The 26,120-nt window shown below is 53.7% G+C and overlaps 1 protein-coding gene across 6 annotated transcripts in view; it reads left to right on the forward strand.

Moving 5' to 3' along the window:
* The first annotated feature begins 5,658 nt into the window (after positions 1–5,658).
* NRG2 (neuregulin 2) overlaps positions 5,659–26,120 on the forward strand; it is a 175,677-nt gene continuing 155,215 nt past the window's right edge. For 5 of the 6 annotated variants that reach the window (XM_083799133.1, XM_083799132.1, XM_083799134.1 and 2 more), the window contains exon 1: positions 5,659–6,140. In XM_083799133.1, the coding sequence (XP_083655259.1) occupies positions 5,708–6,140 (433 nt within the window). In that variant the 5' untranslated portion in view covers positions 5,659–5,707. The remainder of the gene's footprint in view (positions 6,141–26,120) is intronic. The other variant, XM_083799138.1, reaches the window with a different exon arrangement.

Genomic DNA, 26,120 nt, shown 5'->3' on the forward strand with positions numbered 1-26,120 from the left:
ATGAGCACCAAGTTAAGAGAAGAAGGAGCAGGAGGAGGTGCTCCCAGCCGTGCAGCTGTCTGCCCTGCAGCCCATGGAGAGGCCACAGTGGAGCAGGGACCAGCGTGAGGAGGAAGAAGTGGAAGAGAGAGGCAGCTGCAGACTGACTGTAACCCCCATTCCCCATTCTCCCGTGCTGCTTGGGGTGGGAGGGTGTAGAACAGTTGGGAGTGTACGACTGCAGAGAAAGACTCGGGGGGTTCTGATGGATGAAAAGGTCAACATAAACTGGCAGTGCACGCCTGCAGCCCAGAAGGCCAACTGCACCCTGGGCTGCATCAACAGAGGAGTGGTCAGCAGGTCAAGGGAGATGATTGTCCCCATCTGCTCTGCCCTTGTGAGGCCCCACCTGGAGTTCTGCGTCCAGATCCGGAGCCCCCAGCACAAGAAGAATGTGGGGCTGTTAGAACGGGTCCAGAGCAGGGCCACGAAGATGATCAAAGGGCTGGAGCACCTCTCCTGCGAAGAAAGGCTGAGAGAGCTGGGGCTGTTCAGCCTACAGAAGAGAAGGCTCCAGGGAGACCTCATTGCAACCTTTCAGTACTTAAAGGGGGCTTATAAAAAAGATGGAGGGCAACTCTTTGCTCAGTCAGATATTGACAGGACAAGGGGAAATGGTTTTAAACTACAAGAGGGGAGATTTAGATTAGAGGTTAGGAGGCAGTTTTTCACTCAGAGGGTGGTGAGACACTGGAACAGATTGCCCGGAGAGGTTGTGGATGCCCCATCCCTGGAGGTGTTCAAGACCAGGTTAGATGAGGCCCTGAGCAACCTGATCTAGTGGGTGGCATCCTTTCCTATGACGGGGGCGTTGGAACTAGATGATCTTTGAGGTCCCTTCCAACCCGAGCCATTCCATGAGTCTATGATCGTGGTCAGGATGCCGCATACATGCTACAGCCCAGAGGCGGGGAAAGACAGAGTACTGCCTACGCCATCAGGCAGCACAAGGCCTTGAAAGAAGATACTAGAAAATGATGTGACTCAGTCTGTCTCACCAGCCCATGGGCGCGCTGGAAGGAAGCCATCACTCTCTAGCTGTGCAGCTTTCTACCAGCTGAATCACACCACCTCCCGCCTCCCTTTGCTGCCCTCAGTGCATGATGGCCAGCCTTGTCCCTGCACACTCTGGGCTGTGTCCTTGTGCATCCTTTACATTCCTCTGGGAGAAAGGCAGCCCAGCCCTAGGTGGAGAATTAGGACCTTTTCCTGCCAGCCATCCCTTTGGGCACCCACAATGAACTGATGGGTGATTTGCAGATGAGGATCAGCCATCTGACACCAGCAAACTGAAGGAGTCCTTTGGTCCCTCGCAGGTCTCCAAACCAATCTCTAACAGGGCCCTTGGCTCCACAAAAACCGCTGTATGGTCGGGGTGCCACAAGTGGGGTGAGGGAAGGGACCCTTCCTCTCTGCGTGGCATTTGTAAATCCCTGCTGGACGCTGTCTCCAGCCTGGGGCTTTCCAGCACTAGAAAGGTGCTGTCAGACAGGTACAAGTGCAGCGGAGGTCACGGGCTGAAGACCAAGAGGCAGGAGAAGGGTCTCAGAGGGCTAGGTTTGCTCAGCCTGGAAAAGAAGAGGAAAATGGGAGATGAAGGTGGTGGCTGCAGCCAGTGGAACAGAGGGGCAGAGCCAGGTTCCTCTTGGACCAAGGAGGGGTGAGAAGGAAAAACTGGACTGCAGGGAATTTCCATTAAAGATAAGAAGAAGTTTTTTCACACTGAAGATTGCCAAAACTGGAGCAGGTCCATCAGGGAGGTTGTGAGATTTACGTCTTTGGAGACAGAGAAGCCTGAGCTAGGCATGATCCTGAGCAGCCTGCTCCAGCTGTCCATGCTAGAGCAAATGCTTGGGCCACAGACCTCCTGAGGTCCCTGCCAACCTTAGCAATCCCATTATCATGTGAACGAGGGTCCAGTATTTGCAAGGCAATTAAAGAGAGAAATATATATATATATATATAAAATTTAGGCTTCATTCTGTCAAAACCAGAGTTCAGATTGGTTTGGTGACTACACCTAGGGCCTTGCCTTCTTCATTTCACATGTCAAAATGCTCAGGGATCTATTGGTGTATAGAAGAGAATGGTTTTCCAGAAGCAGCAGGGAAGGGGGAAGGAATTTAACCCAAAATAATTTGATCTGAAATGATAACAGAATTGCAAGCATCTCTGGAGATGAAGGCTAATTGTCTCCAAAACAGCCAAGTTGAACAATAGGAAAAATACTGCGAAAAGGACACATGCACAGTGCCCTTTTGTAAGGTCATGTGTCCTAGGCCCCAAAATGTTCCAGAGGCAGAAAAACCTCACTTTTCACGATTGTCCCAGAGGGTTCACAGGTATCTTGTGCAGAATTTCTCTCAGCTGTAGAACCACTGGGGTCCCATTGGGATTTCAGCCTGCAAACAGGACGGAGATGGGTTACAAACACAAATGCCTGGGTATTAAACCATATTTTCTGGTAAAGTGCAGGGTAGAGAAGGAGAGCTCTGGATCAAATTATGGCATCAGGTATTGCCTTTGCCCCTAGGCAAAGTCTGTGTTGCTGTCTCAACAAAACATTAGGGAATGGTGTATTTCCACAGAGATTTGTGCCAAAAGAAGAGAGAAGACAGGTGACTTCCCCACTCCTTCAAGCAGTTTGATGAAGCCAAAATCCCATCCTCCCTGCTATGGGAAACATTTCTTACCCCCTCTCCCTTCACCTGTATTCCTCTATCGTGCATGGTCACTTGCTGGCTGTGTCGCCAGACTGCATTTCCCCAGCACTGTGGCTTCGTGTTATCTGGCTTCCCTGGTCACAGGACCTTTGCATGCAGATTCCTCCTGTGGTGGGGCGCGTGTTGGGCACTTGCAGCACATCTCTAATGCCGAGGCTGTCTATTGCATCCCCTCTTCCAACTGTGAAGTATCTCTACTGCTCTCTTAAATGGTTAATCTATTCTTTCATATACTTTTTCATGTGCCTCCTGAAAGCGACAGCAATTCGTCTCAGCTGTTTTTAGAAGAACGACTTCTTGGTTGTCAGGTGCTAGCAGGACCGGAAGGTTTGCTCTCTATAGCTGCATGTGGGACACACAGGGGACCTTGGAGAGACTTCAGTGTTGCCTGAAACAGAGGGGTGTGAGGACCATGGTGAAGCCCTTGGCTTTTGCACTGCCACCAGTTGACCACTGCTCTGGGGGAGGGTGGATGGTGCAGAGCAGGTGGGTGGGCAGCCCCCTGCTCTATAGAGCTGGCTGCATTTACCGCATCTCTATGAGCAGGGAGGATCCAGACAGGGATTTGTTATAGTCATATATTTGACATATATATAATTTGACAATTTATTGTTGCCGAATTCACTGCCTGGGCACTTGGGAGAGAAACCAGGAATCTCCATTTGGGCGCTAAGTAATGCCTGTCCCTGGAGGTTTGCAGTCCCAGCAGGACTTTGCCACTGGCTTTGTTGTTCACCAAAAATATAGGGACAAAGCCCAGCCTGGTAGAACCAAACCTGAGGCCTCTGCAGCTTCATGCAACATCCCTCTGAACCTTAAACCAACCCATGGTCGCCCAAACATGGCAAAATAGAATGGTTTCAGAAACGTAAGAAAACAGAAAGCCACAGTTAGCAAAACAAAATGCACACACAAAATGCTCCCCAACCCGTTCTGTTAGTACACTGCGCTGCTTCTAATGCACCATGGTCCTGCAATGGCAGAGGTATTCAGATGGCTGTTTGCCTCCCGGGTGAGGGGGGAATGCAGGTGCCCCCATTGGCTGTGCAGAGCCACAGTCACTTCATGGCTGGAGAGCTAGCTGTGTGTGCTGGGGCTGTGCCATCACGTGCCAGTGGTGCGACCATGCTGGCTCCAGCCCTGGGCAACACAAGGAAAAGCAGTGCTCTGTGTCTGTACCTGGGTGCAGCAGCTCTGCTCCCTTTCATATTTTTCCAATTATTCTGGCTGCATTATATTAAATCGAGTGTAAACCCTCATCCTGCCATCTGCGCTCCACTTCTCTCACTGCTGCGCTCAAAGACCTGTCTCACCATCTTTTAGGGTGTGCTGGGTGTTTCCTTGAGGTTGTAAAGCCAGTGGGGCAGGGGCTGTGCCTTTCCCCTGGGTCACCATTGCAGCACAGGCACGGCTGTGTATCCCTGCCACGAACTGTGTGCCCCAGCCCTTCGCCTGGGCTGAGCTCAGCCTTCCTGCCTCCGGGTCACCTCCATCATAACGGAACCATAGTGGCTCTCATTCAATGCAGAATCTACTGTGACAACAAATATGAAGTCCTCTGCTGCTAATTAATTATCTCAGATCCCTTCCACATTATAGTAGATGAGCAGCAAGGCTTTAGGAGTATAGATATTCTAGGATCAGCTTTGAAAATAAACCCAAATAAGCCATTTTCTGGAGATTAAACTGACTCCTCCTGGAAACCACTGCAGGGGAAGAGCACTTGTTTATTAAAAAGCGACAGCAGGGATCAGGACATGAAAGGAGGCTTTGTCTCCTTTGCTATTACCTTACTCCATTTGTCAGTATTTTAGTGCTTTTTATTCTGGTGTGCAGGGAATCTCAGGCAAAAATCTCCCACCTCCAAAAGCATCAGGCACAGAGAAACCCCCGCTCCCGGGCCCTGCACGTCAGGGAAGCCCGTGCCACCTGCAGCAACCCCCAGATGAGCGCCTCTTTGGTGACTCTGGGCTGGGGGCTGCGAACGCCTGGGGGCCTAGGGAGGGGCTTGCTCCGTGTCTGAGATGGAGGGAACGTCATTTGTCTTCTTCCCGGGGACCTCCAAGCCCTGCGGGAACAGAGTGCAGCTGGGTGCTGGGGACATCCCCAGGGGACTCCCCGTCATCTCCCCCCGAGGGCAGGGAATCACCGCGGGGCCCAGCTGCCCCGCGCCCCCCCCCCCCCCCCCGAGATGCGGGGGTCTCCCGCGAGCGGGGGGAATGCCGCGGGCGGGGGGGGCCCGGAGCAAGGAAGGAGCAGAGGGGCGGTGGGGAGTGGCCGGGAGAGCATCCCGGGGCGCGGGGGGCGCCGACTGCGGGAGCATCCGGGGCGGGAGTGGGGGGGGGAACGGGGGGGAAGGACCGGCAGAGGGAGCATGCCGGGGGGTGGGAGTTCCGGCTGCGAGAGCATTCGGGAGGGGGGCGCAGGGGCTTTCTGCGGTGAGGAGGACGGCTGCGGCGGGGGATCCAGCCGCCAGAGCATCCTGGGGGAGGAGGCCCGGTGGAAGCCGTGTCGCGGGAGGCGGGGGGCTCCGGGCTCGAGAGCATCCCGGGGGATCGGGGGGGGGGGGGGGGGGGGAGGTTACCTCTGCAGCATCCCGGGAGGGTCCCCACCTCCCTCGCTCGGAGCGGGGCCGACTGCCGCCCCCCCCCCCCCCCCCCCCGCCCGCCCCCCCATAGCGCGGCACGGGGCGCGCCCGCCCGTCCTTCCCGGGAGGCACGGGGGCTTCGGCTCGCTGCGGGGCCCGGCTGGCGGCGGCTGGGCGCGCGGCGGGGGCCGCGGCAGCGCGGCTGCGGCTCGGCTCCACGCCTAGGGGCGCCGCGCCGGGAGGAGGGTCCGGGTCCGCGCCGCTCCGCCCCGCCGCGCCCGCCCGCCCGCCGCGCCGCAGCCCCGCAGCCCGGCCGCCGCCGCCGCAGGGCCGGCGGGAGCGAGCGGCAGCCGGCGGCATGAGGCGCGACCCGGCGCCCGGCTTCTCCATGCTGCTCTTCGGCGTCTCGCTCGCCTGCTACTCGCCCAGCCTCAAGTCGGTGCAGGACCAGGCGTACACGGCGGCCGTGGTGCTGGAGGGCAAGGTGCAGTCCGTGGCCCCCCCCCCCGCCGGCGGCGGCAATGACAGCCGCGGCGCCGCTGGCCCCGCCGGGGGGGTCCTGGTCAAGGTGCTCGACCTGTGGCCCCTCAACAGCGGCGGGCTGCAGCGGGAGCAGCTCATCAGCGTGGGCTCCAAGGCGCCCTGCTTCAAAGTGAAGCGCAACCACCGCTACATCTTCTTCCTGGAGCCCACGGAGGAGCCGCTCGTCTTCCGCACCGCCTTCGCCCCGCTCGACACCAGCGGCAAGAACCTCAAGCGGGACGTGGCGCGGATCCTCTGCGCGGACTGCGGTACGGGCCGCGGCGGGGGCGGCGGGGGCGGCGGGGGGCGCCGGGCCCGGGCGGCCGTGGGACGGCAGCGGGGCGGCGCCGGCGCAGCGAGTGCCCGGCGGGTACCGGCGGCCCGGGCAGCCGCCGCCGGCAGGACCGTGCCCCGCCCGGGCTGGGGGCTGCTCCGCCATCGCCCCCCCCACCCCGCGCCGGCCGGCACCGGGGCTCTGCCTGGCAGCGGGCCGGGGCGCTCTCCCGGGCCCGGCCCTGGGGTCCCGGTGCGGGCTGCGGCGGCCCCGCTCCCCCCCCGTCCCCGGCTCGAGGTCCCGGCCTGCCCCGGCCGCCCCGGTCCCCGGGCGCCGCGCCAGCAGCGCAGCCCCGAGCCCCGGTGCGGGGCCCGTGCCCCGGCTCCTCTCGGCCCTTACCGGCGGCTTTGGCCGCGCGGTTCGGTCCGCCGAAGGCTTCTCTCTCGGCGCCTGCTGCCCCCCTCCCCGGGCACCCCGTCGGGTGCTGCTTTCCCCGGTTTTCCTCGGTAATCGCGGCCAGCCCCCGGCTGGGAGAGCCGTTACCGGCATGCGGTGGTGGCTCCGTTAACTCTGTGCGCACTGGTGCTGCCTGGTGCATTCCTCTCCCCAGACGTGTTTACTAACGCAGAGACGGGCCTTTCCCCGAGCTGGGCGAGGGGCCTGGAGCAGATGCTGGCTTCCCAGGTGTGCTGTGAGCGCCGGGAAGTTTTGCCTCCTTCAAAATAACGTTCTCATTTTCTGAACTATTTGTTTTTTCTTTGTTTGGTGCATTTAGATTTCTGCCTTTAATGTACCTGCTCGGTTCTTTGTATGTGCTGTGTACTGGTCCTTCAATGCCTTTCTAAATGCGGTTATGAAATTACTTCAGCAGGGGAGTGCCTGCCACAGCATTACTCGTGTCGTGCCCGATTTTCTCTGCTGTCCTCCGGCAGGGTGAATACCTGCGATGGGCTGGGGGCGGGGGACCAGGAGGAGACAATGACTGCATTTTCCCAGGGTTAGGATCTGAGCTTACAAAAATGCAAGGCTGGCCCTTAGTCCAGCTTTAGCGCTCAGATCCTGTGTCATAAAACCCCAACGGGGCCAGTGTGAAATGGAGCTCCAAGAGCCGTACTGTGCCATTAGAAACAAATTTGAGTCTCTCGTGTTTGGTGGCTTGCAAGGATATACAGGGCCTGTCTCCAGGGAATTCTGGTTCTCCACTCAATGACAGAATGCTGCACTTGCCCATGGGGTTAACTGGCCGTTTGCCTCATTAGAGGCAAGGTGGTACACCGGTAATTCTTGGCTCCGTAATGAACATATGTGGGCTTTGTTGCTGTGTTATCAGAAAGGTGTTTCTGGAGCAAATACTTTGCCATTCTGGGCTGCTGACCCCAGATTTTGAAGGCCAGACCTGTCTCTATTTTTAGCTATCCAAAAGATAAATTTAGAAGATTGCATTTCCTGGGAGAAAGGTGGAACCCTGCACATGATAATATGTTGTTGAGGAAAATGGGCTAGGACGGCGTATGAGAAAACTAATTTGGAAGGCACTAATTTCATGTACATCTGTATGTGGGCCATCATGGACATAGAGGATTTAGTGAAATAGCTGTTGTGAAGTTAAAAGAAAGATAAACGGGGAACTTCTCAGGTTTGCGGTCTCACAGTCAGGTGAAAGCATGACAAAAGGTACATGGCTTTTGTTTTTTTTTTTTTAAAGCAGGAAGGGTTGCAAACTTGTGTATCTGTGAGCAGCAGGGTATGGCTTTAAGAGGAATGGAGGCTGCTCCGTTGCTTTCTGGATCAGGCCCAAATTGTTATCATGTAGGCTGATGTAACAACAAGTTAAAGGATGTCATTCTGCTGTGACACCTTCTTGGAGCTGATGCTTTTGTTTTTGTGGTTTTGATAGTCTGAATAGGCTCCCTGGCTAAGGGACTCTGCAGGTTGTCGAGAACATCATCTCAGCAGAGCTATACAGCAGATGCAAAAGAAAAAAAAGCTGGTGGTTGGGAACTGTCATAACTGTGGTTTTGTCAAGTGATGAAGTTTAAATGGGAGCCTCAGCATGCTGCACTTGTAGTTCCCCAAGCACTTCATGCTCTTGTTTCGGCTGGGGCACCAGGAGGTTGGTTCTGAAGGTGACATTCCTGGCAGGATCTTCTGATTTGTGGCATCTGAGCTGCTGGAAAGGTGCATGGACTGGGAAACCAGGCCATGGTCTGCTTTCTTGCTCCTTGGTTTCAGCTGGGAGAAGAAATCTGAAGAGACACCGGTCTATTTCTCATTCTTGCTGCAGATGGGGGCAGTGGACAACTCTAAAATTAACAGAAGGTGGAGTGTCCGGACACAAAGTGATCTCTGAGGGACAGCCAGGCTGCAGCCAGGCTGCATATGATATTATAGAGCAAGGGGGAGAGATGCTGGGGCCACTGCTGAACGAGCAGAGAGGGACCTCATGGCTCTGATCGCTATCCCTCCACTTCCAAAGATGGAGGCCTTGCAGGACCGTCTTCTCCCTGCTCTGGCTCTGTGCCTGGGTGTTTTCTAGTGATTCATACCCTTCCCACAGGCTGAGATGCTGTGTCCTCTGCTCTCACTGCTTGCTGAGGTCCAGGATGCGCTGCAGGACCAGGCCCGTGATTGGAGCACCTATGTCTCTCTCCAAGGGACAATCTCTGCTGTTGCCTGCTCAGCTTGCTTGGAGAAGAGAAGGTAGATGGTGAGGCTCTTCAGGGGTCCAGACCCTTGCTGGGCAGTGTTGGGAAGGCTGAAGGAGAGGGAAGGACAGCATGGGGTATGGGAGGCAAAATGGGAAAATCAGTTTGTGCAGCTGGTACGTGCAGAGTTTCAGGAAGCCTGTGAACTTTGGGAATCTGTTGCAGGTCTCAGCTGAACTGCTTCGTGTCTGTCTCCCCCATGCTGAGGTCCAGAAAGGGGGATTCTCGTTTTGGACAGTCTCACTGCTGGGCAGACTCTGGAGGCTGGAACTTTCCTACTTGCAAAATCCAGAGGTTTGCAGCCTTTGCATCTCTGCTGCACAGCCATGGGTGAAATGAGTGAGTGTTTGTGTTCCCCTGGCACAAACGGAGCAACCTGCAAAGTACTGCTGGTCTGTGGTCCCAGGATTGTATGGGTCTCACCACTCCCTTGGCCATCTTAAAACCTCTTCTGCACTGGCAGTATTGTTTTTTTTCATGCTGTTATATAATGTTTCGTGTTACTGCTTCTCCTCCTGTCTCTTTTCTTTACATCCTTCAGTTCCTTAATTTTGGATGGTCTCTTATTTCCTCTGTGCCTAAATGTACAGATCAGGAGGAAGGAATAGGTGCAAAACCCAGCACTGGCTTTCACAAGTGGTGCGTCTGTGTGGCATGATATCCCTGCTTGGACCACTCCTGATTTGAGTCCAGAAAGGGGGTTGTGGTCCTGATCCTCCTCGTCCTCAAGGCTCTCTTCTATCATAATTTGCTTTCCACTCTACATGAACTGATGTTTCTTGTGAAAAAGATGTACTGGTAGGTATTTTGGATACAGGAGGGGCTCTTGAATGGTTGGGATTTAACCTCTTTGGGCACTGATTTCTGCTTCCACAGAGGAACAAATCTTCCTGCCTCCATATGCAGGAAATTGCAAAGTAGATTTAATTAGATCTTGTACATCTCCTGGAGCACTTCACTGAAAGTGCTGCAGATTTCCAGGACAAAGTACACGACTAGCCTGTAGGATTAGTTAGCTTAGTCTGAACGGGTAATCTGGTGGTGGCAGATCCCTGGGAGGATTTGCAGGCACAGGACCTGTTGTTGCAGCAGGTACTTTGCATAAGATGAGGTCCCTGATCAACCCTCCCCCCCCCCTTTCTTTTTTTTTTCCTGGTCAGAAGGTACCTTGAACTCAATGAGAATCAGGAACATGCTGTGGCTGTGTCATTGGGTTTGGGGACCACACATTGCTGGCAGCTTTATCTGTTGATTCTGAGAGCCAGGGTGGTTTTAGCTGGCCTTTGAGGAGAGTAGGGAGGGCTGATTTTGAAGTGCCCGCGGGAAAATACAGCCCTCTGGATTATAGTGTAGGTGTTGCTGCCTGAAATAGCACCGGCAACTTTGGACAAGAAGCTCATGCAAAAACATCCCTCTCTTCTATCCTGCAAATCATCTCAGTTGCTCCAGACTGGGCAGGTGCAGGGGAAGGATGTGGGCTCCAGCCAGGGCTCTCCCTTTATCCCAGGCGGGGAGCAAAAAAGTTGGATTTTCTCATGTGCCACCTTGCTAATTAGAGTTGTCTGAAATTTTTTCTCACCACCTTCAGAAAAATCACACTTTCTTAGGCTCACAGAGGAGTGAAAACTTGTTTCCTTCTTTCCTTGAGCTTCTGCAGATGGGGAGTGGTCACTTAGCTGCGGAAAGCTTTTACCCCTTCCAAGGGTGGCACCCTTCTGTTTGCTCTCTGCTCCTGGTTTGCTGGCACAAGGGGTTTTGCCTGGGCATGGGCCTGGGATAGCTGTGCCCCCGTGGCCAGTTCACCTCCTTGTCTCCCAGCTGAATCGGCCATGAGGGAAACTGGCAACTGAAGCTTTGCTCAGCTGGTGCTGCAGGTTCAGCTGTACCTGAAAGACCCAAGGATACACCCACCTGGACACATGCTGTGCATACAGCAAAACCCAAAAAATTTCTCAGTCCCCCTTTCAGAAACACTTCAAACGAAGCACCTCCCCAAGGATCTCTATAAGTAACAGGAGACTAACAAGGCTCTTGAATGATCCCAGGAGTTCTGGTTTCTGTACTGAGGGTCTCCCAATACATAGCCCCTGGACACCAGCTGCTGCCCAGTGGCTGTCTTTGTGCTCGGCTAGCTAATAACCCTTAGATATGGGCCCTGAAGCATAACGGCCTTTCTAAATCACAGGCAACACCTTGTCTTGGGTTTGGATCTGGATCAGAAACTGGTGCATGCTTGGGAGCACAGAGGCAATAAACTCCATCACTAGGCAGAAAGGGAGCCATGTTCTACTGCAGCTGAGCTCCCCACTTGGTTTGGGCTGGAAAAGGCAAAATGCACCATGGTCACCAGGGTCTGGGGCCTTTGGCACACCTCAAAAGCTACTATAAAGTCCCTCAAGGTATATGGGCTTTGCAGCAAAGGCAGCGCACCCTAAATTTTGGTACCACACTGCTGGGGTGAGGGAGCCTCTCCCAGACGAATCAGACAAGGTTGCCGGTTCCCTGAGCAGCATGGCCTGGGTCCTATGGAGAATGGCTGCTGCTTTGCTGGGTTTGGGATGCTGAATGCTGGTGCTGGAGTGCACCTTGTCTCTGTCTCCCATCTTGAGTCATTGTGTGGCACTGCTGAGTGTAGAGGAGAGCTCTGCTGTCCTGGAACAAGTGTGGAGGATTCCCCAGAGATCTGTGCCTGCCTTTGAGAGGCAAGAGTGCAGATGCAGTGAGAAGGGCACAGGTGAGAGGCGTGAAGTTGTTCAGTGGTGGGCAGCAGGTTTCCAAAGGGCTTGCAAGTCTGTGAGCCTGTGGGTTACTCTGATTGCCTGAGGAATTCTCTCTGTGGAGAAACCTGAATGATAAAGTGACAAGAAGGGATAAAGTGTGTCCACTGAACCAGGATGCACCGTGGCTGGCTAGCAGCTCCTGTCACTCTGCTGGGGCCTGTGCTGGATACAGCAGCTTGGTTGGTGCTGGTGATGCTGGTGGGGAGCTGGGCTGGCTGTAGCAAAGGGCCGTGAGAGGTGTCAGTAATTCTGCCTCTCCCCATGCTCTCACTGCTGACCAGAGCAGGCTGCCAAGATGTGAGCACGCATCCTCCAAAACTGCTGGAGCATTTTCATGTCCCAGTGGTACTGTTTAAAGGAGAAGGATCCCTGGGGAGCCATTCTCTGTGCTGTGCCATGCTCTGTCCAGTGCAGATGGTGGAGGACTCAGGTCCTCAGTGGAAGCTCGGAGATTGTGTGCAGCCAGGGGAGGCTCCAGAATAAGCTCATCTCCCTAGCAACTTTGGTAGCCAGGCATCTGCTTGCTTACTGAATTGGATATGCAGCACTCGCCCCCCGCCCCCCCCAACGGGTGCAAGCACCTCTTGGTGCTTTCTTCTCAGGTCTGGGAGGATGTGGAGAGGTCTGCCAATTGCCTGAAATTTTGGGGACAGCGTATGGAGCTGGCAAAGCAGGGGTAAAGATCAAAAGGAAGATGAATCACTGTGCTGCTCTTCTGCTGAATGACCGTGCTTCCAGTGCTTGGCTGCTGTGGCCTCAGATGCTGGGCTGTGTGCTGCAAAGCTTGGCCAGAAGGGTCAGTAAAAACTACTTTCACTTAATTCCTGTGGTCCAGCTCTGTCCTGGATAAGAGGGTGACCAATGTGGAGGAGGCAAAATGTGAGGCTCACCAGAACATGGGGTACTAGAGGGGAGCAGATGATTTGCAACTTGAATCAAAATAATGTGTGCAACTACAGACAGGCAAACATGGGATGTGATCGGGTAGGGGGAGTTCACCTCTGTGCTCAGAAGATTTGAAGAGAAGTTTTGTATGAATGTCGCAGCAGACAGTACCGAAGATGTTATGGGGAGGGTTCATATTAGGGGAAGAAAAAGGAAACAGGAGAAGATACTCAGTGGGCTGGTGAGAGAGAGGAGATGCCACCTTGGAGACCCATGGCACTGGTGATCAGCTGAGCAGGGGTTTCTTGCCTCTCTGTGTGTGCTGGGATTAACCAGCTCTTGCTGAGATTGCAGCCGTGTCTTGGCATTACTGGCTGATTTCCTGTTTCAGGGAATCCTCTCTGGTTTTCTTGCCTTTACTGCCTTGAGGTAGTAAAGGCAAGCAATTGCTCCCTTAAGGTATCTCTGCAGTCCCAACCATCACCAAAGCATGACCTCCTAGAAACGCTGCTCAGGATGAATCAAGGGTTGAAAGTCATCTCGGCCTCACGGTGTTGGTACGGGCTAAACCACCAGTGGCCCCAGCTGGTGTGGCACCTTGAGGATGGAGCTGGGTGGGCTGATGAGAAGAAGCTGTGTGCAAAAAGGAGGCTAGAAGATGGCAACAACCTTGACAAGGCTGTGGGAACTGCAAACAAGATGTATCTGTCCCCTTGTCAATGGTAGCCTGGTCTGGAGCTGTGTGAGAGCTATCAGCAGAGCATTTTGACAGTAGGTTGAGTGGGCAACCATCAGTAATTACCCTGGTATGGGGGACCTCCTTGCAGGCAGGAATAGGGACTAGAGAGCTGCTCAGGTCTAGTCCCACCCTGTTGTAACCCAGGGACAAGGTACTTCAGCTCACAACTTGTCCCTGTCCAGGATAGTCCTTTAAAATCTCTTGCCTGGTCTGTGTGGCATCAGTGATTCTTACTGCTCCCCCCACCTGCCCCAAGCCCTGCTGGCCACAGCAGGACAGTGCCAGCCTTTTCTATATTCCCATCTCTTATTGTTTGCTGCCCTGTGGAGGGCAGCTGTGTTGTCTGGTGTGTCCCAGTTTTGCAGGAATGGTTGGTGGCAGGCTGGCTGCTGTGGTGTCCAGGCTCAGCATCCCTCTGGGGTGGGACATACATGTTCGATGGGTGGGGATGTGTCGTGCTCATGACAGAGCCCCCAGCTCCCACCCTTTTCATCCCATCTCACCCTTCCTGGCTGGGAGGAGACCATTCTTTGACCTCTTGATGAAGATGAAGGCTCTGGGAACCCGAATGGTCTCAGGTGCTAGAAATGAGCTGGTGGGATCTGCTGGTGGGAGGGTGGGGACTGGAATCAGCTGTGCTTTCTGGGCTGTCTCGGAGCTGGCAGTGATGCACCAGCCCTGGCTGCCGCACTCAGAGGAGCCTGACCCTGTCAGACCCGGGCTCCCTGCTGCTGTGCCATCCGCTGACGCTGTTTGGTGGCCTTGGGTCAAGCCAAGGTGAGGTCAGGATTGGGCATGGCCTGTACTGTGAGCCTCTACCGAATGTAAAGTGGCCTTTCCCAACATGCAGTGCGCTGGGTGTGACAATCAGCAACACGTCTGTTTGCCTTGGGGACTTGACAAGGAGTAGGAGTGGGCTGTGAGGATGTCTTCCTTGGGGCTTGGGTCTTCCCCTGGGTCTGTGGGGTGGTAGTAACCTCAGTGATGGGAAGAGGTGCCTCCAGCCATTGCCTGGGCTCACTGCTCTGGGTGCTCCCTCCTTCCTATCTCCTCCCCACCAGTCTTCCTTGGCTGCCCTTCTGCGTGCCTTGGTGTGGAGGAGTGGCTGAGTCTCCCCTAGGCTGTTTTTTGCCTTGAGCCAAGCTGACAATTGCTTGACAGGGATTCCTGTTCTGGACCTTCCTGCAGCTCCTGGCTTGGCGGAGGAGCTAGTGCCTGTTTCAGTGTCTGCACACCCAACCCTGCTTCTCCAGCAGCACTGCTGGCCCCAAGCAAATGGGGCAGACGTCAAATGTGCGTCCCACCATCCCAGTGCTGCCCTGATGTTGAGCACTCCCAGAAAGATGCCTTGATGCAGCTGGAGTGGAGGTCTGCTATAAGGCGGGATCGCCCTTTGTGTACTTTTTCTTCCAAGGTTGGTGATTTAAGCTGGTCTTCCCTGGTATGGTGAACAGGAGAGGCTGGGTCTGTAGGCTGATGCTCTGTGCTGTCTTTTCTTGGATGTTGAGGCACAACAGCAACCGCAGGTCTTGGCAAATGTAGTAGGAGCCCGAGGGCTGACCATGCCCTAGAGCCCAGATGGGCTCATAGCCCAAGGGGAAAGCTAGAGGGGGGTGAGGTGGCCTGGTAGGTTTGGGATGATGAGATGCAGATGAGAAGCTGGGAAAGGCCCTGAGGTTTTGGGGCACTGAATTCGACGTACGAGGAGATACAGCTTAATCTGGGTAGAAAACAGGGATGTATTCTCTACCTGCAAGAACTAGGGTGATGGGAAGCAACAGGCATAGGGTCACCCGAAGAATGTTCTCTTTTTGCCTTGCTGCAGGGTGTTGCTGAGGCCAAAGGGAAAAAGTATTATGCAGGCTCCCAGGGGTTGTGTCTGCGCGTATGGGATAGCTGGGGTGCAGCCACTGATTCTGGATTTCCCCAGATACATCACTGCCAGAAGTGGTGGGGTGCCAGGGGAGAGGCACAACATGGGTGTCAAGCAGTGCTGTGATTGCAGCCCCAGGAAGGCTGTGCGGTGCAGTAAGGCAGTGACATGTTTCTCCTTTTAATGAACAGTAATTATTTTGTGGAGCCTGATCTCCCTCACCTGGGCCATGCTCCAGAGAAGGAGCTCTGTAGAGCATCTGCCTTGTTTCTAGCTGATGGTCAGTCTACCTGGAGGCTGCAGCACAGAAAGCCAGCTGCTGTTGTGTGGGTTTGTCCCAGCTCTGTGTGTGGGTGGCTGTGCCTTTGCACACATGGCATGGGGTTGTGTTTGTGTGTCTTCGTGCTCTGGAGGGAATGGGTGCAGGCAAGGGGGCCGTGCACGGAGATTTGGGTTCACTTCCCATCTGTGCCACTGACAGTAGGAAAGCTTCTTAGCATCCTCATGCTGTGATTCCCTGCCTGACTAGCAGGTAGGATGCTGCTTTGCATGCTCTGCTAGGGAGCAGGCGGAAACTGGTCATGTACTGGATTATGTATCAGTGTATCAGTGCTGGAAATCAGCAGAAATAGCAATGAAAGCCTGTCCTTGCTCCAGTGCCTGCCACTGATGGATCTCAGAGTAGTCTGCGATCCATCCCCCTGGGTGCAGGGCTGTGTCTGCAGCTGACCGCTCCTCCTTGGAGATAGCAGACCCTGCTCAAAATAGGACAGATCCTGTGGTGGTACTTCACGCAGCTGGGAGGATCTGAGTGGGTGGCTAGGAGTGGAGGAGCCCTGGCTTGTTCCCAGAACAGGTCTGCAAGGGACCTGCCCGCTGCCAGCCAGCAGTTTGTCGACTCTCCATGGGTGGCCATCTAGCTTTCCAGCCAAGCTCAGCGCACAGCAAAGGTGCTACATCTGCAAAGACATAAACTTGTGGTCCCCAGACCTGTCTCTGATCTGCAGCGGCACGCTCTGTCTGTGTGGGGGAGCTGTGACGTGTCAAGAGATGATCTCTGTCAGTCCATCGCGTGGTGACATGCAGGCTCTTGGCATCTAGACTGTTTTTCTCATTCTCAGAACTAGCTGGGAGTGCTGGCAGCGAGCACTGATCCCCGAGGGCACTTGATCCTGCATGATGGTGTGGAGAGATGATTTCCCAAGCTGTTGGAGGGCTGAGCAACTTTGTGGTGCGTGTTGTGATGGAGGATGCTTGGGTAATGGGGGCTGAGCAGCTGGTCTGTTTGATGCTTGTGAAATTCTGCAAATCTGTAGCTGCTGTGTGGGTCTGAGCAATTTAGGTTGTCTTGTGTGTTGAAATGACTCTGAAAGTTGCCATCAAGCCTCATTTTGCAGCCCTCTGGGATGCTACGTGTCAGTAAATGTTACTGGGAGGTGGTCCAAACCCGGACAGGCAGGGCTGTGTGTGCTGGTTGACTTCTGCAGACTTCCTGGTGAGAGGAAAGGTGCTCACCACCTGTGCTGAGACAGCTTATCCAGAGCCCTCCTGCCTCAGGTTGCAGAAGATATCTGGCCTCTCCTGCCTTCCCAAGAAGGCACTGTTGGTTGAAGTGCCTTCTTCTCCATGTCATCAGAGCAAAAGCACAGAGACCAGAGCAGTCACGTCAGGACAGCACAGGTGCAAGAAAGTAGAGGAAATCTTGCACGTGGTGTTGACACACCTGTAGAGAAAACAGCTGAATTTGCCAACAAAGTGCATGCTGTCTCTGTAATCAGACTGGTAGCCATGAACTATGGCCATTGCAGGAATAAGGTTCCAGATGATTCTCCATCTCTCCAAAGGAGAGAACTCCATGGTGAGCTTTGAAACTGGCCAATGATCTGATGAGAGCAGCAAACCTCAGATTTGGATGTTAAAACATCCAGGAAATGGCCTGGTGACTGCTAGATCAGAGACACTTTAAGTGGTTTCTGGCTTCAGAATGGCAGATAGGCACATATGATGGTTCTAGTAGGAAACTGCGACCTTCTAAAACTTTCCTGCCGGGAGAGTGGCCATGGTTTCCCTGCAGTGGCTGGTGCCAAGGCAGCCCTGGGTGGCTGCAGGATTGCAGCTGCCTGTGCTGGGTGCCAGCTGCATGGCTGCGAGTGCTGGTGCCGAGCCCTGGGGTTTTGCCATCAAGGCGCTGCTGGGGCTGGAGGTGGCTCCCCAAGCCATAGCTGGGGAGCTCTGCTGCTGGAGAGAGAGGTCTTCTTCTCTCCTTTGCTCCTGGAACACGTGTGGCTGTGGGTGCACCAGTGTAGGACAGGCTTTGTGAAAGGCTGCCTAGTCCCTGCCCTGCACAGCTCCCTGCTGGACTCCCATTTGGGATGAGGGATGGTGAGGCTTTGTGGATAGGGCTGGTCTCCCTCTTGGATGTTTTCTTATGTTGCAAAAGATTTACTGAGAGTTTAGAAAGCATCATGTCAACTTGCTGGGAGGAGACTTATTGTAGGGTTTCCCTTTCTATCAGCTCTTTCATAATTCAAAGCCCTTTTTGCCCCGCCGTTGGGAAATTTTCCACCCCTCTCTCTTACCCAGTGGTCAGACTGTGCCACAGAGCCAGGAGAGGAGTGTTAGTCCTTTCCTTCTCTGCTCAGAGAGTTATAGAATCACAGAATGGCTTGGATTGGAAGGGTCCTCAAAGGTCATGTAGTTCCAACCCCCCTGCCATGGGCAGGCACGCCACCCACTAGACCAGGTAGCCCAGGTCCTCGTCGAACATGTTCTTGAACAATTCCAGGGTTGGGGCATCCACAACTTCTCTGGACAACCTGTTCCAGTGCCTCTCCAACCTCTAAGAAAATAATTTCCTCCTAACATCTAATCTAAATCTCCCCTCTTTTAGTTTAAAATCCGCCTTGTCCTACTCCTATCTGCCCAAGTAAAAAGTCGCTTTCCATCTATTTTATAAGGCCCCTTAAAGAACTGAAAGTCACAATGAGGTGTCTCCGGAGCCTTCTTTTCTCCAGGATGAACATCCTCAGCTCCCTTAGCCTTTCTTCATAGGAGAGTTGCTCCAGGCCCTTGATCATCTTTGTGGCCTCCCCTGGACCTGCTCTAACAGGTCATCAGCTTTCTTGTGCTGGGGACCTGGATGCAGCACTGCAGGTGGGGCCTCACAAGAGCAGAAGAGATGGGGACCATCACCTCCCTCCACCTGCTAGCCACTGCTCTGTTGATGCAGCCCAGGGTGCAGTTGGCCTCTGGGCTGCAAGCGTGCACTGCTGGCTCGTGTCGAGCTTTTTAGAGTCCTTTTAGAACTTTAGAACTTTTAGAGTTCCACCAGAACCCCCAGGTCCTTCTCTGCAAGGCTGCTCTCCATGAGTTCTCCCAGTCTCACCGGCCTCCACCTGGACATAGGCCCGTTGACCACAACTCTCTGGGTGTGGCCTTCAAGCCAATTCCTTGTCCAACGAATGGTCCACCCTTCAAATCTATATCTCTTCAATTTAGAGATTAGGATGTTGTGTGAGACCGTGTCAAAGGCCTTACAGAAGTCCCTCAGCCTTCTCCATGTCTGTCGTTACCAGTTCTCCCTTCTTGTTTTATCAGAAGGGGTACACTCTTCTTGGCCTTTCTTTTCTGAGCAACATACTTATAAAATCCCTTCTTGTTATTCTTTGCATTCCTTGACAAGTTTAATCCCATCTGTGCATTGGCTTTCCCGATCCCATCCCTGCACATCTGGAGAGCATCCCTTTACTCTTCCCAGGCCACATCTCCTTGCTTCCACTGCATGTGCATTTCCTTCTTACATTCATTTTGACCAGCAGGTCCTTGCTCAGCCATCCTGGTTTCCTGAAGTCCCTGGCATTTCACCTCCTGAGCCTGTGAGGTGCTGAAATGCAGCACGTAGATCTCTGCAGAGTCTCTGATTCTGGCCCCAAGAGGCTGCAGGGTCCATATTGACCCACTTGGGTATTTCTTAGGTGGGCTGGTCTGGGGGCCACTCCAGAGATGACAGTGGTGCAGAGCTGGAGGCAAAGCAGCTTCCTCTGTCTCCTTTGGGCTGAGGGTGTGAGGAGCAGGGTCAGTGATGCCTCAGTAGGACAGATGGCCCTGGGGAGGATCTGTGCTTGCTTCCTCTCCGGGCACGGGTAGAACTGGCCAGGATTCTTCACGTGGCCTGAGACATCCCTGTGATTGGGGAGGGTGGGGATAAAGATCTTTAATTGTGGTATCAGGCGGGTGCTGCAGGAAGGGAGAATCCAGGCACTCCCCTTCTCTCCTGGCTGCCTATCTCCTGCCTGGTGCAGGGCAGCCCGGGTGCCAATGCTGTCAAAGGAGGAAGAGAGGATGGGCCAAGAGACATGTCACTGGCAATGGTTCAGGCTGCGGCAGCCCCAGATACTGCACAGGTTGCCACTCCACACCTCCTGCTGGGCTTGAGGAAGGAAGAGTGGTCGTAGTGACAGGCAGTGCTTGTGCGAGGACCCGTGTGCTTGGGCTCCTCCTGTTGAAAACCAAGGTCAGCCACTAGCCAGGAGTTCCCAGGAGTTATCATGTCGGTGGGAAGGGGTGAGCGTGGAGCCTGTGGAAAACATATCCATGTCCCTAGGACAGAAACCTGCCCAGCAGTGAGGCTTGGAGGCCTTTGCTGTAGCGGACACACACCTTCCAGCAAGTTGGGCTAATAACGGGATTTTATGTGGAACAGTTTTATGCTGGTCTAAACTCATCTTTTGCAGGAGGGTGGTGGAACGGCATACATGAGGGTAATATGGCTGCAGCATCTGAGGGAAACCTCCCTCCTAGAAGTCTTAGTTTTATGGCCAGGCCAGTGTTCTTCAAAATAATGTTTTTTCTCCTTCCCTGTGTAACCAATGATATGGGAAACCCTTCTTCAAGGAAATAAATTCTGCCCATCACTGTGGCTTTCTCTTGGCAGTGCTGAATTTCCTCACATGCTGCTGTTGTCTTTCTCCTTTCCTCCTTCTCCTCTTCTCCCTCCCACACCCACTATTCTCTATAATGCATCCTCAGCTTTTAGAGCAGCAATTGCAGATGAGCTAAGAAAACCCTAACATGTTTTTAATGATGGCTTTGGTTTCTTTTTCTGCAGTGTTCTCTGAGGCTGCACCCTGTTTGAAGACATGAATTTGTTTCAGTGACTCTTCTTGTTTAGACTTGTTCTTGAGGAAATTTCCTTAAAATTCACTTGTTAGATGAGAAGTGGGAATATGAAGTTGTCCAGTGTCATTAAACGTGCAGAACACTCAGATTGGACCTGCCTGCCAGGGGGGACTCTCAGCATCCCTTCTAGGTGTCCCTGTTGCAAGAGGTTGCTGGTGAGACAGGCATTTTTTTGTAGGAAGTAGGGTGATTTTTGAGGTGAAAAATCACAAAAGTGTGCCTAGAGGAAGACCCTTGTGTCCTGCCTAATAACCTGTGATGAAATAACAGGTCTGGTAGATGATAGGAGAGCAGTGGATATGGTATACCTTGACTTCAGGAAGGCTTTTGACACTGTCCTCCATGAGATCATAGTCATAGAATGGCTTGGGTTGGAAGGGACCTTAAACATCATCCAGTTCCAACCCTGCTGCCATGGGCAGGGATGCCACCCACTAGATCAGGTTGCCCAAAGCCCCATCCAACCTATTCTTGAACAATTCCAGGGATGGGGCATCCATGACTTCTCCAGCCAACCTGTTCCAGTGCCTCACCACCCTTAGAGTGAAGAATTTCCTCTTAGAGAAGCTGATGAATTGTTTTTTGGATGAGCAGACAGTGAAGTGGATTGAAAACTGGTTCTGAGTCCAGAGGGTGGAAATCTGTGGCATGAAGTCCGGTTGGAAGTCAGTAACTAGTGGTGTACCCAAGGGGTCAGTGCTGTGTCCAGTCCTGTTTAACATCATTAGTGATCTGGGGAATGGGGTAGAGTGTACCCTTGGCAAGTCTGCAGGTGACACAAAACTGGAGGAGTAGCTGCTACACAGGAATATCATGCTGCCATCCAGAGGGACCTGGGCAGGCTGGAGACATGGGCTGACAAGAAGCTCATGGAGCTGAACAAGGAGAAGTGCAGAGTCCTGCCCCTGGGGAGGAACAACCCCAGGCACCAGGACATGCTGGGGGCACCCAGCCGGAGAGCAGCCTGGCAGAAAAGGCTCTGGGTGTTCTGGTGGACACCAAGCTGAACGTGAGTCAGCAATGTGTCCTTGCTGCAAAGAAAGCAAACGGTGTCCTGGGCTGCATTAAGGCAAAGTGTTGCCAGAGGGTCGAGGGAGGTGATCCTTCCCTTCTGCTCAGCACTGGTGAGGCCACCCCTGGAGTGCTGGGTCCAGTTCTGGGCTCCCCAGTACAAGAGGGACATGGAGCTACTGGAGAGAGGCCAACAAAGGGCCATGAAGGTGATGGAGGGACTGGAGCATCACTGCTATTAGGAAAGGCTGAGGGAGCTGGGACTGTTCAGCCTGGAGAAGAGAAGGTTCATGGGGAATCTTGTTGATGCCTGTAAATGCCTGAAGGGAGCGTGCAGAGAGGACAGAGCCAGGCTCTTCTCAGTGGTGCCCAGTGCCAGGACAAGAGGCAGTGGACACAAACTGAAGCACAGGAGGTTCCCTCTGAACATCAGGAAACACTTTTTTACCATGTGGGTGGCCAAGCACTGGCACAGGTTGCCCAGAGATGTTGTGGCATCTCCCTCCTTGGAAATATTTAAAGACCATCTGGACACAGTCCTTTACAACCTGCTCTAGGTGTCCCTGCTTGAGCAGGGGTTTGAACCACATGACCTCCAAAGATCTGATCCAACCTGAAGAAGTCCATGATTGTGATCAGCTCAGGACGTCTTGCCCATGTGGTTCTCACTTGCCTGTTATTGAAAGCCTGTAGACTGCTGGAGACTTATTGGATATGTGGATCCCCCTGGTTTGTCCAGGGGTTTTGGTCTGTATGTTGGTGTTTTTGTTATAGGGTGCCACAAACCCTTGGCGAAGCCGGCAGCTGGGGCCAGCACTCTGATCTCCAAGCTCCCTGCTGGTGAGTTTAGTGGAGGTTTCCACATAAAAGAGGAGCACCAGAGTCAAGGAGCCTTGTATCTGCCTGCAGAGTGCAGAGCCAGAGCTGTACCCGTGCACTCACCTGGCTCCTCTGGCCTCGTATGCTGGCTCTACGTTCCTCATCCTTTCAGAGCGAGAGCTGTGAAGGAGTAGCATCTCTCCCATTCAGCTTCATGGGACAGAGGTCACTCCAGTGCTGTCAAGTGCAAAATGATGCACAAAGACACATATATGAGTCAACTGAGTCCTGAGAGCCCATCACCCATGCTGCTCTGGACCAGGTCTGTAATATGCTCACAGCTTGCTCTCCCTTCTCCCCCTTCCCATAGGTCTCATCCATTCCTGCTGAGGCCCCACCTGTCCATACGAGGCAGCTATGAGAGGTAGGAGGCTAAGAGCCCTTTGAACACTCTTGTGTCCTTCTGCCGCCCCCAGTGCCCTCCCAGGGGAGTTTCATCTCACCACTGCGCTAGGAGGACTTTGGGCCAAAGTCCCCAGCTGTGTCTAAAACCTGGCAGCACACACCCTGAGGAGACACAGCTCACTGCTGTCCTGGGAGGAATAAGGACCAAAATCCCCATACCCTCAGTCCCAGACACTCACCTCTTGTACGTGGCCTGGCTTTGCCTCTCTGAGCTGCTGCTTGCAGCCCACCCCAGATGCTGCTGGGTCTGCTGCTTTTCTTTTCAGCCTCTCTCAGGTGGACAGGCAGTGGAGGGAAATGGCTGGTGGAGAGCAGGGCTGGAGGTCGGGAGCCATCGTGGGCAATGTGGGTGGGCGCTGTGGAGGTTGGGATGTAGCAGCATGGACTGAGCTCTCTCCAGTCTGTCTCTTGGGTAAAAGGGGAGCTGGGACAGTGTGAGGAGCAGCTCTTTGCCATCTTCAAACTGGACTGTATCTCACTTTTCCTTTGTAAAGAGAGGCCTAGTGCTGGGCCTGGTGTTGTTGGCAGTCCTGCCTGTTCCCTGCTTCTCAGCCGCCACCACCTGCTCCCTGCTCTGCCTTCCTGCGCAGGTCAGTGATGCAGAAATGACAGGGTGAGGACAGAGGCGGCAGAGAACAGCTGCCAGGAAGGCTGCAGGGTGGACGTTTTGCCTTTCTGCCCTGCAGCCTTGGGAGAAAGTATCCAGGTGAGAGCAAACATCCTGCCTGCGGCAAGGGACTGCGATGCTTGTTCTAGAGCAAGCAGGAGAGCAGAGTTCAGTGGCACGCCTGGGGCTTCTGGTCCAACTGGACTGCTGCTGTTGAAACCTCTGCAAATAGATGTGGGACCAGAACAGTTTGTGCAGATGGGCTGTGACTGTCCTGGCCCTTCTGATCTCTGCTGTGAGCCTGTGACCTGCGTTCCCTCTGGTCTGCTGGACAGGCAGCAACCAACCCATGCTGTTTGCTGCCTGTACCATGCTCAGCAGCTGGGTCTGGTTTTGCTGAGGGTGCCAAATGACAAATGGTGGGTTCAGAGTATGAATGGGAGCAATGGAAGGGGACAGGCCATTCCAGACAGGCAGCTATGGCTGTTTTGGTATGTGAGAGCTTCCCTTCACCTGTGTGCGTTGGTTCCCTGCACCGACTGTGCATTGGCTTGTGCAACACAGGCTTCCCGAGGCTGCTGGCAACAGCAGTGCTGCTGCTGCTGCTGTGGCTTTGTATCCCTCGCGGCGAAGATTGGTCAGAGTCCTTGGAGAAGCCTTCAGAATCACATCAGCATCACTCCTGGTAGCTGAGCCAGCTCAGTGCGGGGGGTGTGCTCAGATGCCCTGGGGAGAATGTGCGAAAGAGAGAAGGCACCGGCAGCTAAAGCAGAACAGTGTTGGGTGACCTTTATTGATGCTCCAGCAGCCTTGTTCAGAGGAAAATGGAATACTCTTGATGTTGAGGTATTGCACTGAGATACTCAGCACTGTATGTGCTGTCTGTCAGAAGCTGCATGCTGCATGTGCGTGTTCATGGCAGAGAAATGGAGTAGCTCTGCCACTACCTCTTCCTAAACCAATTCCACCTGGCTCCTTACCCAGTCGGCAGAGGAGAGGAGGGATCTGTGCCTCCTGCCTGTCGATGTGGGGATATTTCCCTCTCCCTCCCCCTTCAATCAGATACTTGCAAAGCAAAGCTTGTAGCAAGCCAAGCATCACTTGCACTCCATCAGATGTGTGTGTCTATAAAAAGCTTCTCTGGTGTTGCAATTGGGTGGGCTGGCTGTGCCACGTGGTCTCTTGTAAAGGCCTGTGTTGCTGAGCAAGTGGCATTCCACTTATTTTTGGCACTAATAGTCTTTAGTTAATACATAAATTCAGCTTAAATTCTGGATGGAAAATAAATCCCAAGTGGAGGCCTTGCTAATAAGGCAACAGACGCTTCAGGGAGCCTGGGATGCTTGTCAGCAGAGTGGTCATGGCTGCTGAGATCTGAGAGCAGCAACATGCTCATGCATAAGGTCGTTACAAGTTCCCGTGAGTTGTCGGACTAAATTACAGGAGAATTAGACAGATGGCCAAGATGAGCTCTAACTTTAACTGCTGGATCTGGACTCATTACAGCAATTGCCCCAGTGAGATCCCTAGTCCCATGCTTGCATGGTGAGAAAAGGAAGGAGTTGGAGCATCAGTTTAGGTCTGCGAAACTGCAAAACACCTTCCCCTCTGACAGTCTGCCAAGAGGCCAAGCTGGTTTGAGGTTCTCTGTAATGCTGCTCATTTCTTACTGACCTGCTGCCATTCACCCCAGCATATTTCCCTACATCCTGGTTCATCTCAGCGAATCTTCAGCCCAGATCTGAGGGTGTCTGAGGGCTACATTGGAGTGGCTGTTTCCTTCCAGCAGTATATGTGCATGTGAGAGCCTGACTGGGGAAACCTGGCTTTGGTGGCCAGGCCAAGGAAAGCATGATATCTTGTCGCTCTGACCTTAGCTTTTGCTCCGCTGCTCAGTGTGGTCACCCAAACGAGGGTGTGGCTGGGAGAGCAGAGCCCAGCATACTGCTGGGGGTTTCGTGGCAGTATGCTGTCCAGTGCTGTGGGTATAGCAGGGCAGAAGACCCACAAGCCTGATTTCATCATGCATATGACGGCTTTGAGGGTCTAGGCTGGAGCTGACTCATTTCCGTGCCTCAGCAAGAAGTCAGCTCAGCAGCAGCAGCATTACCTGGTGGCTTGCTCACTCCACTGCTCTGCAGTGATGCCTACCACACAGACACAGGGACTATGGCTCTGCTCTGGAGCCCAGCAGCGGGACAAACCCTGAAGTGTCCCCTTCGTGTGACTGTGCTGGAGCCATTTTGTGTCTGTGTGCCAGACTGACAGGCCATGAGGGATGTACTCACTCCCATGTCAAACTGCTTCCTGATCTCCTGCCACTTTTATCTGTTTGCCATGAGATAAAATCCAAATTATATTGGATGCTTTTTGAGATATGCTCTTTATTTGTGAAGAAGCAGCTCTCTATGGGCTTTTCCAGTTTTTTTTCCACTGGCAATGAAGGCCACTGGTAGTCTGCCAGCAAGTCCCACTCATGCCCTGCCCTGCCTTGTCACTTCCCTTGGAGCTGGGGCTGCCACTCAAAAGGGGGTACGTTCTGATGACCAGGCTACAATTCCTGTGGCTAAGGGAAAGATCAGGCCCTGCTCACCACCTCCAGGCAGAGTCCTTGTTGGTTTTTAATGAACTGCAACTTTTTCCAGAGTTGAAAAGGGATTGGAGGTTAGCTGGGGTTTGAAGGAGTGCCAGTTCATCCCTGGATCTCCTGCTGGCCTGCCTCACCTTGTGTACAAACTCAGCCCCTGTGCACTCATCACGTTAACCCCTTATCAAGTAGCGCACAAGATTTTAAAGTCATTTAGATCTCAGATTGTTCAGTGACGTTCAGGTCTCTCAGTCACAGTCAGGACTGATGGTGCAACATTGGCCTCATGAAGTGAGGAGAGTCTGAGGTCATTTCCTCCGTGCTGT

Source organism: Anser anser (genome assembly GCF_964211835.1).
Source record: "Anser anser genome assembly, chromosome: 14".
Classification (NCBI taxonomy): domain Eukaryota; kingdom Metazoa; phylum Chordata; class Aves; order Anseriformes; family Anatidae; genus Anser; species Anser anser.